This window comes from Arctopsyche grandis, chromosome 8 (assembly GCF_051622035.1).
Source record: "Arctopsyche grandis isolate Sample6627 chromosome 8, ASM5162203v2, whole genome shotgun sequence".
NCBI classification, from domain to species: Eukaryota; Metazoa; Arthropoda; class Insecta; order Trichoptera; family Hydropsychidae; genus Arctopsyche; species Arctopsyche grandis.
Window position 1 is genome coordinate 2,651,677 of NC_135362.1, and position 16,786 is coordinate 2,668,462.

The following is a 16,786-nucleotide window of genomic DNA, read 5'->3' on the forward strand; positions in this document are numbered from 1 at the left end:
AATATAGCATAAAGAATGCCTTGCACCTACAGCCAGTTTCAATAAATATGTAAGAAACATCTACAAATACAAAACATCCCTGTAAGGCCCAAATGGAAGAGAGTTAATCAAAATTTCACTCATAAATCACAATCAATCATGAAAACAATGATGAGCGCAGACTACCAGATAAATGGGTTAGAGTAATTTCCGACAATTTACGCTCACTAAGGTGGAAAATATCACATTCAGTCTCGGCAGCAACGATTTCATTAAGAAGTCGGATAGCTCTTGGAATAGGAGCCATTCGAAAAAGGACTGTGCGGGCAGGAGGTACAGCCAGCAAATGATATATATATATATATATATATATATATATATATATATATATATATATATATATATATATATATATATATATATATATAAATATATATATATATATATATATATATATATATATATATATATATATATATATATATAAAGAGACGTGACCGATGTGGATATGTGACTATGTGTATGGCATACGCGTGGACACACAACCAATCAGAGCAAAGTATTCGAGACACGGGGTAACGTGGTAGTGGGGAAGTGAGGGAGTAGGGGTGTGGAGCGTAACTTATAGGCACGCTCGCGTGCCTATAAGTTACCTTACTAAATATTTATATTATAACATATAGCTTTATTTTAATTCGTGAATCAATTCCTTTCCGAAACCACCCGTTGAAATCCACGGGCAGAACCTAGTCATAAGGTAATTTCAGTAGACTGGGAGGCTTCCACTCACGGTGTCGATTTCATTTCTTTTTTATTTGTTTATTGGTTTCCATGATTTTATTACGGGTTTTGCCCCTGGGCTACATCTTTGATATGATATTAATACATATGTATTTAAATTTATAGATTACAAATTTTTGAAATCATATTCAAACAGTGGTGACGTAATGGATAGGATGATTATTCCCAATTTGATGGAGGAACTCTTTCTACAATGAAGATCAAATAAATTGGAAAACTCTGATAGGAAGCTGGGAGTCAGAAATATTTTATTTTATTTTTATTTTACACTAGGAAGGCCTCACAGGTAACCCCAATGCACCTTCCTGGCCAGAAACATTATACATTTGATAAAAGTATTATTAGTAGTATTCAACGTAAATTCATATCAATCAATATCCACAGAGGAATTTATGGTCAAATTTGTAAAATGGCATCATTTTTATACAATTCAGCGAAATTCGAGATTGCTGAAAACTCAAGATTTGCGAGAAATGGGTAACGTTGCGAATTTGTTGGAACCGTTTCAATGAAAATTGACAAATTCTAATAAAAATACGATCGATCTGGGGTCACAAATCCCAGGTCTGGCTAGCTAGTGGAATTTGAACCCGTGACCACTTTGTTCATTATATGCTAACTTTGCTATTTAAGTATCCAAATATCGAAGTCTGACCAGCAGTACCACAGATTATACTCTGAATAAATTATTTTCAATGGAGGTCAGCTCACGGGATCGAAACCGGTGACCACTCGGTGCTTAGCATTGACGCAATTTAGTGAAAATCCTTGACGATGCAAAAATTTGCAGTAGTTTGCACCACTTGAATGGACCTATGGACCTATACAGAGATTTATTTAGACTATTTTTTATGTGGACTGCTAGTAGCTCATGAGGATGGCAACATTTATTTATATCCAGAAATAAAGCCACACACATCTTTCCAACTATAAATTTCGACTATAAAACATCCAGCAGTTCTCTCTACTAGAATGGACCCACTTAGACTAATAAACAAACGGTATAACCTTTCTACGGCCTTATTTCAAGACGATATCAATATATGTATTTAACTCGACTAGCAACCCTTTGCTGGGGAGATTTCTACTTTCCACAGCATTTCCATACAGTATAGGTAAATAGTGTACGTCACAGTTCTTTAACCTTTATACGGCACACATTATCATTCGAAACTATTGAATAAAACATCAGCGCAATTGCATAGTGCGAAAAGATACGAACCTGCACAACGAAAAGGTCAAAGTGATAGTTTTCAAGGCCGTGACACTTTTCCGTTTAACCCTCCGTATTTGAACGGGTCGAATTTATACCCCTAGGGCAGGGCAGGGCAGGTAATTTATTCGGGCCGCTATCGGTTAAACGTCTGGCACAACCCTGATTATAAAGACAACCTATCTCCATCGACCCCCTTCCCCCTCTCACCCCTACCTCCCTCCAAGCCATTTTGAACCCTTTGAAATCGACCCCTTTAATGAAATCATCAGTCATATCGAACTTCAATATGTTACATATTGCGTCTTTAGAGCTCATATATAATAGCTGTGACCTAAGACCCAATTAATTGCCTGGGGCCTCGTTTTAAAATAGGACGCCATTTTGAATTCATTTAAAGTTATCTTGAGTACAATGTGGATTCGAAGTAGTGGTTTTTTAGCTGAAGTCAGGGTCGAATTTCAAACTAAGAGTAGCAGAAACACTATTTCTACGTTGTCTCATGTTAGGTTTAATTAAGGACAGGTCTTATATTTTACAAATTTGATAAAAAACGAAAGCAAGAATGAAACTGAATTGTGGAATTATCACATTTGTTTACAGGTTCTAAGGACGCGATATGTGCCATTCTACCGTACCTTATGTATATGTTATGGCATTTATGTGTGTTTTATTAAAAATTCCGCCATTAATAAGACACAGTGGCGCCACTGTCGCTATATATCACCGTCGTGACATAATATTTATGTAGATATGTCATATGTATGTACATACATAAGTATAATATGTAAAAAATTCTTTGACATTTCGGGAATGTTTAATATGAAAATTTCATCAATTCCGCCAGCTCACCTTCGACGGGAATTTCTAATTACGTATTATATAAATCTAAGCGGGAATCGTGGGGTATTTTACTCGGGGCTGCCACTTTATATAATACCCTACATTTATTTTTTTTAATATGACAGTTTTTATGTTGAAACTTATTTATGTACTTATATTCATCTTTTATATTAAATTCTCAATTTTCGCATAAGTTATACTGAAAATATAACTGCTCATTTATCAGACTAGATATCATTCGGATCAGTGGACGCCTCTTTTTGTGATACAGTGCAACTCTCAATGTCACGTAGCATTGAAAGTATAAAACGATTCTCAAAAGTAATTTTGTTTCGACTTCATAATATATTTATTTATGTTTGTAGGAGTTCCCAATGCGCCACAATTGTCGAAATTGTAACAGAGAGAAAAAAATACATATAAAACAATAAGCATTATATAATAATAATAGCAGATAAAGTAAATAAACAGAATATACATCGAGCACCAATATATGTACATATAAGAACCAGCCATAAATACAAAACATCCCCGCGTGGCCCAAATCGAAGAACGTATCACATAAAATTAAGAAAATAATGATGAGCGCAGGCTACCAGACAAATACGTTAAGATAATCTCCAATAATACTCTCTGTGGTGAAAAATATCACATTCAGACACAGTAGCAACGATTTGATTAAGAAGTCAGGTAAGTATTGGAATAGGATCCATCCAATAAAGTGCTGTGCGGGTAGGATGTGGAACCATCAAATGATTATGTAAGTTCATACATACATACATACATACATATATGTACATACTCTTTCTATGAATGCAAGTATATATGTACATATGAATCACGTTTGTCCTACATTCCGTTTCTTTAGAATATCAAGAATGGTTCATATTTCAAATCAATCATATTTCAGAATTATTGTTTTTTAAAGTTCTAAAAATCAGGCTAAATTGTATAATTGAGAAAATTTATACCTGCCGGAATCGAAAGGTGTATTCCGTTTACTCGATGATTACCATTGTCATCAAAGTTTATTGCTGATGGCAAGATCTGGATGTATATTATAAGTAAAGATCGACCGTCTTCTGTTTAAAGCTTTCCAATTTATGTCTTGTCTTGTAATGTCTTGTAATATCTTGTAATGTCTTGTTATGTCTTGTAAGTCGCTGAATTACAAGACATTGAAAACTCGAAATAAATTTTATTGTACATTACTCATGCTCAAACAGCGGTGACATACATAGTAGATAGGGAGGGTTTTAGCCAACTTTTAATCGAGGAACCGTTTCAACAATGAATTAGAAAAAATTGACAAACTCTGAATAGGAAACAATCGACCTGGAGTCACAAATATCCAAGGCTGACCAGCAGCGTTACAGATATACTCAGAATAAATTCTTTTAAATCGAGGTTTACTCACGGAATCGAACCCGGCGCCTCTCGGTGATAGGCAAAAGCCCAACCACCGATCCACGCTATCAAAAAAGGTTCCCGATCACTAATTCAGATCAAGAACGTATTTTTTCGACAAGTTTGGACTCCGCCCCACCCCACCCCACCCACCCACACCGTAATCGGCAGGTCTGACGAAAGCTCTCGCAAGATGCTTTTGTACACTCGTACGACCTGTTGATAGCGTCAATTTGCGAAACGGTTAATCACATAACATCCCCGCACCAACACGTTCGCGATTCTTCAATGCGGAATTAACGACGGGGAAAAATCGCCAGCAGCACTAGAGTTCCAGCAGCCACTTAAAGGTCGAGTATGACGTCACGGTTGGCTATCCCCACCCTCCCAATCATCCCCCTCGAGCCGTAATACCATCCCCCCACCCTATCCCGACGGTATTCCATAACATAAACATCCCAAAGGGCAAAGGGCACAAACATTAGGGCAGATTACCGAACGACGGGAGTGGTATGGTGGTGATATTCGAAAAGGACCGAATTACACACGCGCGCGTACGTAAATAAAATGAGTTAAGTCGCGAAATTTTGCTGCAAAGTCGAAACTTTCAAAGTCAAGCCCAACTTTCGTAACGCTCGCTCTTATTGTATTAGTGCGAGTGGCGCTCGAGCTATTATTGGCGGAGATAAATTCGATCTGGGTCTCTATCTAAAATGAAATATGTAGTATCACATTCTTACGGAATACCGATCTAAAGATAGACATTTAAAAAACTCTACTTTATAAAGTCTACATATAACTTATAACTTAGAGCCTATGTAAGTTATAAGCCTAACCATACTAAACTATAGTAGCACACTTGTGAAGAGTCTCGGTGATTACAACAAAATGTCTATACCCTTCAGGTATAACACACAGATTACCTAAACACAATCTGCTTTAGGTCATCGACTTTAGAGAGTCTTTAATTATTATTATGAGCATTTATAACGATTGTAAATAGGTTTTTAAGCTCTTTTTACATACCTCTTATACAGTTCACGTGGTTTTCGTGTTAGTGGTAATTTTTCCTATTACGCTGTACATATTAACATTAGAATAATATAATACTATGATTACTAAAAAAATTAAATTAAAATTGTAAAATAGAAAATGATCAGTAGATCAGTAGCTATTAAAATAGATATAAGATGTATTGTGAATATAATTTAGAAATAATAAAAGCATTTAAAAATCAAAAATCAAAGTTATAAGCTTAAGTCTTGGGCTGTAGATGGTTTTTGGAAAGTATCGGAGTCTCGGGTCAAGGATTACCATATGGAAACGCTCAAGCAATGCCGATCAATCTTATTTAGTCTTAGGTGAAAAATTACCATACAGAAACCTTCGGGAAACGCTGTACAATCTGTTTATCTTACTCTAACTCAGAGTCTGAGGTCAAGGATTCCTGTACTATGACGCTCGAGCAATGCCGGTCAATTTCTTTAATTTTTAAAATGTCTCGTTTGCTCTAACGTACATTAGAATATAGACTGTTTTTAGAAGAGATTTGAGTCTGAGGTAAAAAATTTCTAGTCTAATTTAGACTGTAGTCGTTTTTTAGGAAGGGATCGGAGTCTGGGGTCAAAAATTTCCATACGAAAATGCTTAAGAAACTTCAGGCAATCTGCTTGTCTGTTAAAATATATCGAGTTACTCTAACTTAGGCTGTGGTCGGTTTTTGGAAAGGAACTGAGCCTGGGGTCGAGAATTCCTGTATTATAGCGACCAAGCAATGCCGATCAATCTTTGTTTGACGTTTAAAATGTCTCGTTTGCTCTAACTTAGGATGTTGACTGTTGTTATGCATTGCATCGGAGTCTGGGGTCAAGAGTACCTGTAATATAATGCTACAACAATGCCGGTCAATCTGTTTGACTTTTAAAAATGTCTCGTTTACTCTGACTTAAGTTGTGGATGGTTTTTAAAAGGAATCAGAGTCTATAGTCAATAGTTCTCCATACTAAATTTGCTTCTCCATACTGGAAAAACTACATTGTTTTTGAAACTTTGATACGCCCCAGTAATGCTAGGAAACTTGACGTTTTTTTAATGAAAAACTATAGATTTTAATTTGGAACTACCAAATTTTGTATACATACATTTCACCATACTCTAACTTGAACCGTAAACGGTTTTTAAAAGGCAACAGTCCTCCAAACAAAACTTTCCAGATATTTTCCATTTCATTTCTGAATTAATCGATGCCAAATTGAAATTTCAAATCAAGCATAAAATGTATGATCAATTCAATGAAGGTTGGTCGCATCGCGTCGCCCCACTGCGCATGCATGACATTTGCCCGATAAGTTGTCCGCAAAGCTTAGCCTCAAAATAAGCCCTCAAAGCAGATAACTTCATAATGGGTTTATTAAATTAGTTGATAGGAAACTTTTAATCCAATATAAATGAATATTAAATGTACATATTACGGTTTTGAGATATTGCTGAATTTGCCGGTGTATAACCTTCTGTGAAATGGACTACATTAATAATAAACTATATTGATTCACTAACATTACATATCCAAACCCAACAGCCACAATCAACTGATGAATTGGAAAACATAAGGCCACTGTCCCAATTATGCAAATTTACCATAACTGTCTCAATAAAAGATCGAACCTCATAAGATTGCCCTGAATAATATTTTATATCACCAAATAAGGACCATTGAACTCAAATATGATGAAAATTTACCATGACTGTCTCAAATAAACGATCGATCCTAATAAGATTGAATTATACTGAATACTTTTTTTATAACACCAAATAGGGTCCATTGCACTCAAATATGATGAAAAAAGTGCAGAATATGAAAAATTATATACTTAATTTTCCGACAAATAAATAGTAGCTTGAACTAAAATATATTTTTTTCAAACGACTACCCAAATTAATGCAAAGATTGTAAAATTTTATTATATTTTGAATTAGCCAATATATAAAAATGTCAAAAATAAACAAATTTTCTTACTTTTAGTACGGAAAAATTAGAGTTTTCCACGAAAATTGGTCAATTTTAGTCTATTTTACAAATACATATATAAAAGTTTGTTATATAAATAAATTATTTAAATTAAGTATGTACTGTTATGTACCTCGCTTATCAATGTAGTTCCCACAATAATCACATTCATACACGTGAGTAACAAGTTCATTAAAATTCCTGTAAAGGGATCGTCAGATACGATAGGAGTGCCGGACTTTGCCCAACCCAAGAGATAAAGAAATCATTTATATAGATCACGATTCGATCACATTAGTCAGTCATCAGCATCGAGACTCTGAAAGTGGTAGTCATCACCATCGAGACTCCGAAAGTGACAAATGATTAATATCAACCCCGCAAGTGACGGTCAGCACAGCAGCAGAAAAAAGTGAACCAAAGTTAATTAGTGAAACAAAGTTCTACGTATCTCATTTTAAATTCATTATCGTTCCATAATTAAATCTGTAGTTTTCGAATATACATATCTACCAATAACATAAATGTAACGTCTTTGTCATAATAAAGAAATTTTGGTTTGTTTACCAAGTAATTAAAAAAATATATAAACTGCATTTTGGAACATGACAGTACATATGATTTTTATTTTACATAGATATATACCAGGAAGACCCCAATGCGCCTTCGTGGACAATTAATTACAAATAATGCAGCATTTTATTATTACACAAATCACTGTATTTCCAGAAGCTGAAGAGCACGAATCAACAATTAATTAAATAATTAATTACAGAACTAATCCATTGAGACATCTATGGATTTAGATTTTGTATATATTTTTTACAAATTATACACACAATAAATACAGAAGATTTGTGACAACAGGAAAGGATTATTTTTGCCAATTTGAGGAACCGTTTCAACAATGATCAGATAAAATTGGTAAACAAACTCTGATAAGAAACGATCGATTTGGAGTCACAAATACCCCCAAATCTAACCAGCAGTATGGCAGATCGACCCCACTGATCACTTGGTGCTAAACATACACGCTACCATTAAGCCAGTATATATATATATATATATATATATATATATATATATATATATATATATATGTATATATATACTGGCTTAATGGTAGCGTGTATGTTTAGCACCAAGTGATCAGTGGGGTCGATATATATATATATATATATATATATATATATATATATATATATATATATATATATATATATATATATATATATATATATATATATATATATATATATATATATATATATATATATATATATATATATATATATATATATATATATATATATATATATATATATATATATATAGATTCAGAACAACTAGAATGAATTAACGCCTAGCGAGCACATATGCATATATGTACATACATACATATGGATACATACAGAGTGTTCCGAAACTAACGACCCTTGTCTGACACACACCCCACACCCGAATTTAATAGAATTCATACGTCGCGAAATGTATCATCGTCGGAATATATTATTATACAAAGTTGGCGTATAATCCCCATAGGGGCGTTTGAGTGGTGGTTATCGCCACTCTTCTCCCCCGCCCACCACCCCCAACCCTGCCATCATCGGGGGATAATTTCAATTAGAGTTACGCAGTCCTTTCACCCGGTCATAATTGGATTTCGAGGAAGGACGACACTTTGGAGAGTGTCGAGTTCGATACACGGCGATTATGTCGATGATACGATAGCTTAACTTGTCTCCCAATTGACCGTCGGTAATTTAATCCACTCCGAGTTGTTCGACGGTATTATTTGGCAGGACTTTTGATCGAATTTTGCAAGAGTTTGTTTTGGCGGGAGAATCCATCACCCACGTGGTCAAAATAGTGGTGATTCATTCATCTCTATGCATCGTTGTACGTACTGATAGCCAGGTGCATGAATTCGTGCATTTTATAATAATTTGTATATAAAATTATTATTTTGAATAAAAATACCAATATTTTTTTTTACTACCGCCATCTATGTTTAAAACTAAAAACTGGATAGACGTCAGGCACTTTAGAAATTCAAATTTCAAACGCGTCTTACGTGATATTTTTGCACCATCGTAATGGCGGAGGATCCATTTAATTATATTGACCTAAGTAGTGGTTTGTGTATTGATAAACTGCAGAAAGTGCAGAATAGAGCAATGCGTGCAATTTTTAATGTGAGGAAACGTAAGAATATAAGAAGTATGTTAGATGAATTGAAATGGTTGGACATTAGAAATAGTCTTAAAGTAAGCACTTTAAAGTTTATATATAAGCTAGATAAGAAACTATTACCCAAATATTTTAATAATCATATAGTTAAGAATAGAGATATACATAATTATAAAACGAGAAATAGGAATAAATTAATTATAGGTAGAGTTAAGAAAGCTAAAACTGCAGGAGGTGTTTTTCACAGAGGTGTTCAAATGTATAATGCCCTTCCTGAAAGCATTCTTCTTCTTCTTGTTAATGCCTTGTCCGCATCCGGACGTTGGCGACCACCTCGTCGATTATTTGAATATATCCGCATCGGTCTTCAGCGTCTCGGAACAGATCTTCGGCACTCATATCGGTCCACATGCGCATGTTTCGAAGCCAGGATAACTTTTTCCTGCCAATCCATTTTTTTCCTTCTATTTTTCCCATGGTTATCAAACGGAGAAATTCGTATTTTGGACCCAGTATCATGTGTCCGAGGTACTCCATCTTTCTCCGCTTGATGACAGAAACAAGTTCCCTGCCTCTCCCCATCATGCCGAGGACAGCTTCGTTTGATATCTTTTTGGTCCACGGAATCTTCAGCATACGCCTATAGACCCACATCTCAAAAGCTTCAATGCGGCTGATCATCTCGGTTTTCAAAGTCCACGTCTCACATCCGTGTAGTAATACTGTCCAGACGTAGCTCTTCGCGAATCTCAACCGCGTATGAAGATTGAGATGCTTGTTTGTAAGCGCCGCCTTCATTTTTACAAATGCTGTTCTATCCATCTCGATGCGGATTCTTAGATCTTCATCTGGGTCCATCTCTTCATTCAGCCAGGTACCCAGGTATTTGAATCTTTTTACTCTTTCTATCACCTCTCCATCCAAGGTTAGATTCCCGGTGTCTGTTTGCATTCTATCTACTATCATAAATTTTGTCTTCTTTAGATTTATGCGCAGACCTCTTCGATTGCTTTCTTGATGTACACGGTCTAGAGATCTTTGCAGGTCTGCTAAATTTTCAGCGACTAGTGCCGTGTCATCAGCATATCTTATATTGGTGATCGTCTCGCCGCCCACCTTGATGCCCTCCGCCTCTTGGAGAGCATCGTGGAAGATGGATTCGGTGTAGGTGTTAAAAAGAGTAACTGAAAGCATTAGAAGTTCTAATAACATTGATGCTTTCTTAAAGGGTGTTAATGGATACCTTTATGGAAGATGATTTATAATTTTATTTTAAATCATTTTTTTGATTTATATTGTATTAGCAGTTTGCTATATAAATAAAAAAATATTGATGAGCAAAATGAGCAATATGGCAAAGTATGAAAACGATCGGATAAGAGGCAATTTTTTTCATGAATTGTAATCGTAAGTGAAACGTAAAGGAGGTATGTAATATAAAATACATATAATATACACCTAAGAGGAGCGACACGTTGCGAAATTTTCACCCGTAGTCTTGCCAGACACCGCCATATTGTAAACGAGAATATATTAATTTAAGAGACGCCATGTTGTATGAAGTATGGCGGAAACTCAACGCTCGCAACGGGATATTCATAATTGAAAAACGGGACACGGAAAATGAGCGGAGTAGGTGACAAATTGACAATTTGTCATCCGACGGTTATCTTCATTCCCTTTTTCGCGACGTTTCTAACCACAACACTGTTCTCTACCCCCACCCCCCCTCATCCCCCTTCTCGGGTATTATTCAGGGCGATTTGTCGACTCGGTTGTAAAATAATTACAGTTCCATTTGTCGCCTTTCTTATCAACCGACGATTTTCTTTCCACCACCCCCCCCCCCCCCACACAATTTCGTTTCAGACTTTCCAAGTTTATGAGTCGTCGATAAGTATTCGCAATAACTACTACTAAAGGTATTTAAAGCTTTAATTTACGTAAAAATCAATTTCGGCTCCCGTAAAATTTATAGTAAAAGCGTTTACTGACGATCGTTCGTTTTTATTACTAAAGCGTATAAAACCGTAACTCGTATACGTTAACCACTCATATGATAAAAGTGGTCACGAAAAACCCGAACACGAAAATAGCGGTCACTGAAAATTGCGAAAGATGTCAGAATCAAGAATCAATGACTCACTATCAACGTTTACTCTAATTACTTTATTATTTATTTATTTATTTTTTACATGTATACCAGGAAGGCCTTTCAGGTAACCCCAATGCGCCTTCCTGGCCAATTACAAACATTGCAGCATTTTTTTTTATTATACAAGTCGCTGAATTACGAGACACTGAAAAGCTCGCAAATTAACGAGACGTCTATGAATTGTACATAAATTTTATTGTATTACATTAATCGATCTCAAATAGCGGTGACATATTAGGTAGAAAGAATATTTAGCCAATTTTACCGGGAACCGTTTCAACAATGAAATCAGAGAAAATTGGCAAACTCTGATAGGAAACGATCGACCTGGAGTCACAAATATCCAGGTCTGACCAGCAGCACTACAGATGTACTCAGAAAAATTCTTTTCAATCGAGGTCAGCTCATGGGATCGAACCCGGCGCCTCTCGGCACTAAGCAGAAGCTTAACGACCTAGCTATGCTGCTGGCTATATGTATATATTTAGTAACAATAGATGAAATTTTGTGATCATGCTTAAATTCAAACTGACTGATTTGAACTGAGAATCGACCATTGATGCGAAACTTTTCACTTTCACTTTGATAAGACTAACGGTGTTCAAAAAATCACCAAAACACACACACACACACATTTTTTCTATGTCATGAAAACTTGATCAGTGATCGATTCTGAGTTCGAATCAGTCAAAATCTCGAGCTCGAACTTTCGCATGATCATAAAACTTCATCTATTGTTACTACGTACATATATAAAGGAAAAACAATCAAAATCGTAATATAAGCTAAAATTTCAAAAACAAATTTTAGTCCAACTGTACAAATAAATTTGCATTTCTACCCCCTTCCATTTTAATTCCACCTTCTTTGAAGACATAAAAATGAAAAAAAAACTTATCCATTGAAAATACATTTCCCACTAATCTCCACTCTACTGAATCATCTTCATCTCCATCCGCAAAATCGCGAATAATTTTCCACCTTTCATTGCAAACTGCAAACATTACTTCATACCGTGTTACAGTAGTCATGTCACACGTTACAAACACGTTACGTCACTGTTCTTCGATGGCATCTCTCGTACGTACCCGAAAATACATCATGTCTCGACCTTGATCTATCCGATGCTGGAAAACATCCATTTTTCTCACACGGTCAAGAAAAAAATATATTATTATTATTAATCATATTTTCTCTAGCATGAAAATCGCTCCATCAAAACGCATAAAAACAAACACACCGCGAGCGCGAGCCGGCTTCTAAATTTACGAATTCCAGCTTTAGAAAGAGAGGAAAAATAAATATAGATATACATACATATGTATAATATACTTTATAGGATACGAGGCTCCTGGAATCCCTGCAAAATGTATACAAGTAAGATAAATTGTTACATGCGCCAGGGTCGGTATACAAGCGGTGTACACAATTTCGCGTGTTCAGTTTTATGATGTAGTTGTGGAGATTACGAATTGATTTATGCCAGTGTATGAGTTGCAAATTAGCACAATGGGATGTCATAGCCCTCCCTTAATCCCTCCCAACGCCTTCCCCTCGTGAAAAGGACAAAGTTCGCGGTTCGTTGAAGAGAAACAGAATGAGAGGCGGTGGTATAAATCAGCGGGAATAATGGGCGACAATTTGCGAGCTCATGAAAGGGAAAATTGTATGGTAAGGGTCCGGGGTCAATTTTCACGTATCAATCACGAGACACTTGTTTTAGTAGCGGGAGGGTTGGACCAAAATCTTATCCCCTTTCGAGGGTGCAATAGACCCTTCGTATAATTTTTTTAGGACTATATATGTAGGTCGCAAGTGGACAAAGGTTATACCTATGAATTTATATGGGTCGAAATACTATTGAACGGGCTTACGAAACGCGTTTTTATTGTTTGTCAAATTTACAGTTAGATCAATACACACACACAAATTCAAAAAAGTAAAGATCCAGTTACTAATTTTAATGTGCCTACAATTTTTCACACATGAGCCGTTATAATTAAGTCCACTTTTCTTTATTTTGAGAAATAATTCGCAAAACATTAAATAAAATAATTGCGTTAACAATATTGTAGCATATGCTTAAAGGAGCCGCCGTTATAATTGGTTTTCGAGGATTATCTCCGAGCTTAAGTGCTGTCGGCTAACAATGGAGACCCCCGAATGGACTTAGTGGTCGATAACGGGACCCAGCCACTTCCCGCTAGAGCTCTCAGAACTGACAGCTCTAAAGCGTGGGACTGCATATCTGGTACGTGACTATAACAATAGGTAAACAAACGTGACGTGACAAGGAATATGCGCTGAGCAACCTGCCCTTCATAAGCAGGTACTTAGGCCATACCAAGCGATTCTGGACGGAGCACTGGCAGTGCATGGATTTCATTAATCACCCAATAAATGCTGTGAAGCGACTTTGGCCTTTTCTTTGGATCCTCCATCCACCCCTATGCAACAATATTTAAAACTACTGATGGCCTGCAATACGTTTATTCTCCTTTTCCAAAATTCTGAACATATCGAATTAAAAAAATTTATGACAATTTGTGAATTAAGTCAAGCAAGGTAGTGTTTTTGGAACTGAAAATTGGGCTTCCGCCACTATCAAATATAACGGCTCATTTAATGTTTTACACATTTTTTCCGTAATATCATGAGCTAATTTCGCTAATTTTTCACTTTATCGCGTTTATAAAGATTGGTTTTAGCCAAAATCTATAGAAAAAACATTCGACTATTGACTCAAATACTCACTTTTGGCACAACAATACAAAATTTTGAATTAAATAGTGCAAAAGCCAAAAATCTGTAATTGCACATATTTTTTAACGCTCACATCTCTTAAACGAGATTAAACCAACAAAATATTGCAATAAGATATTTGCGATAAGGAATACCTGAGATTGGTATCAGTACAATGTACTGGTACACTCCAATGTCACGACAACTGGCTCACGAACCTTTCACTCAAAGGCGTTACGCGCACGAAATTTCACTCACGTGACAACTGGCTCACGGGCATTACTGAAAGTACCGATACTGGTGGTATCACTATTTGACCGAAAACAAGCCTTTGGAACTACCGGTACTAAAAACTAAATAAATTCTTTTGAAAATCCGCAAACTTGTCAAAATAGCCAGTTGTCGCGTGAGTGAAATTTTGTGCGCGTAACGCCGTTGAGCGAAAGGTCCGTGAGCCAGTTGTCGCGGAACCATACACTCCCTGTTCAATCCCTGGCTGTGCTGCTGGCCAGACCTTGGAAATATCAGAGCTTGCCAACTAAACTGATTTCATTGAAAAAGATCCAATAAATTTGCAACCGAAGCAATCGAAACTTTGGGAAATAATCGACCTTGGAGTCCCACATCCAAGATCAATTGTAAAGCAGTAAGCAGCACAGCCAGGGATTGAACCCGTGACCACACACAATTGAAAGCTTTACACGATACCCATTGATTTATATAGATAGTCAGATCAATGGTTATATAAATGGATTATTTAATAAAAAAAATACAGAATAAGTTCACCCTCATATTCAAAGGAAGGGATGAAAGTGCACGGATAAAAATCAGTGCCGACACGACTGCGGTATTATTCAATATTCAAAGGTTTCAATTTCTTTCCTTTTTTAGGATATATGTTCTTATATCTAACATACATACATACATAAACCCCTTTTTGGAACCCAAACCCCATTTTGAAGATCCGAGCCAAATCCTTTCCCTTCCCAGAAACCAATATTCTTTATTAGCTTTGCCCGAGGCGAAAATACATATTGGTTTTTTTTTCTATTATTATTTACATTTACATTTTGGTCGGCCGCATTGTATACACGCGATATACATATTCTATCATAATAACAATAATAATGATGATTTAATATTAATATTATTTAGTTACTCACTCCATCTGGACTCTGTCCTCTCGATGCGCAGAATTCTTCCAACACCTGTTGGAGCGGATGACTTGAATCTGAAAACATCCATTGTTTATAATATTACATTAATAAATTCCGTTTTTATATTAAACTACAGTTTGTAAAGTGTGTTTTTGTATTAAATTCAAAACGCTTACATTCAGCTAAGTCTTGTAATTGTTGAAACTCTTCTGGCGAAAGTTTGTCCCACCTCATAGCCATATCTATCATCAGCTGAAACAAAAATCAAAGCTATTTATAATATAAGCTTAACAGAAAAATCATATGGTATATTGGACTCATCCTAGACTGTTGCTATTAATTTATCAAATACATATATATTAATCGTGCTGTCCTAATAGATCAATAGTCTGACTTTATTAATTTATCCAATATATATATATATATATAGTATATTAATCGACTGTTCCAAAGACTCAATAGCATTGACTGATCATTCGATCGGGTTTTCTTAATTGTTACTCTTTTCAATTCACTTCAATTAAGCATACCATTCGTTTAATACAATCAGTCGTTGTAGATTTGACTGTTCTATGAGCAGACCTGTTAAATGAAGTAAAATGATCGATCGAATAGTTTAAAGCGTGCGTGATTTTGCGAGTGTCCGAGCATGTTTGATGCTTTTGTTGAGTTAAAAACCCACTGGACGCTTTCATTGATTGATTTCTTGGCGAATTTTCAAACACGCTTTTAAATATAATACATAAAATTGTATATGTATGTACTATATATATATATATATATATATATATATATATATATATATATATATATATATATATATATATATATATATATATATATATATATATATATATATATATATATATATATATATATATATATATATATATATATATATATATATATATATATATATATATATATATATATATATATATATATATATATATATATATATATATATATATATATATATATATATATATATATATATATATATATATATATATATAATATATGTAATATATTATAAAAATACCTGGTGTAGTGTTTGTCAAACCCTTACAATGCAGGGCGTCATACTTTAACATTTGATATCATTTGGATTTTTTTTAAAAGTGATTATATCAAATAACGAAAATTTTGCTCCTAGTTCTTAAAGCAAAAATATTTGTTATTTTTTGTTAAAACGTTTGAATTTAAAACAGTTCAATAATAAGGTACATAACGGCATTAATAACTGGAATGAATGAATTCTACACAAATCTTGCATAAGAAAAAAGTGTAAA

The 16,786-nt window shown here is 34.9% G+C and overlaps 1 protein-coding gene across 1 annotated transcript in view; it reads right to left on the reverse strand.

The window, feature by feature from the left end:
- Positions 1-15,740, reverse strand: part of Dgk (diacyl glycerol kinase 1) — a 55,004-nt gene extending 39,264 nt beyond the window's left edge. Inside the window, exons 1-2 of the mRNA XM_077436327.1 lie at positions 15,671-15,740; positions 15,501-15,568 (exon numbers count right to left, since the gene is read on the reverse strand). Coding sequence (XP_077292453.1) covers positions 15,501-15,568; positions 15,671-15,734 — 132 coding nt within the window. The 5' untranslated portion in view covers positions 15,735-15,740. The remainder of the gene's footprint in view (positions 1-15,500; positions 15,569-15,670) is intronic.
- Positions 15,741-16,786: the final 1,046 nt, after the last annotated feature.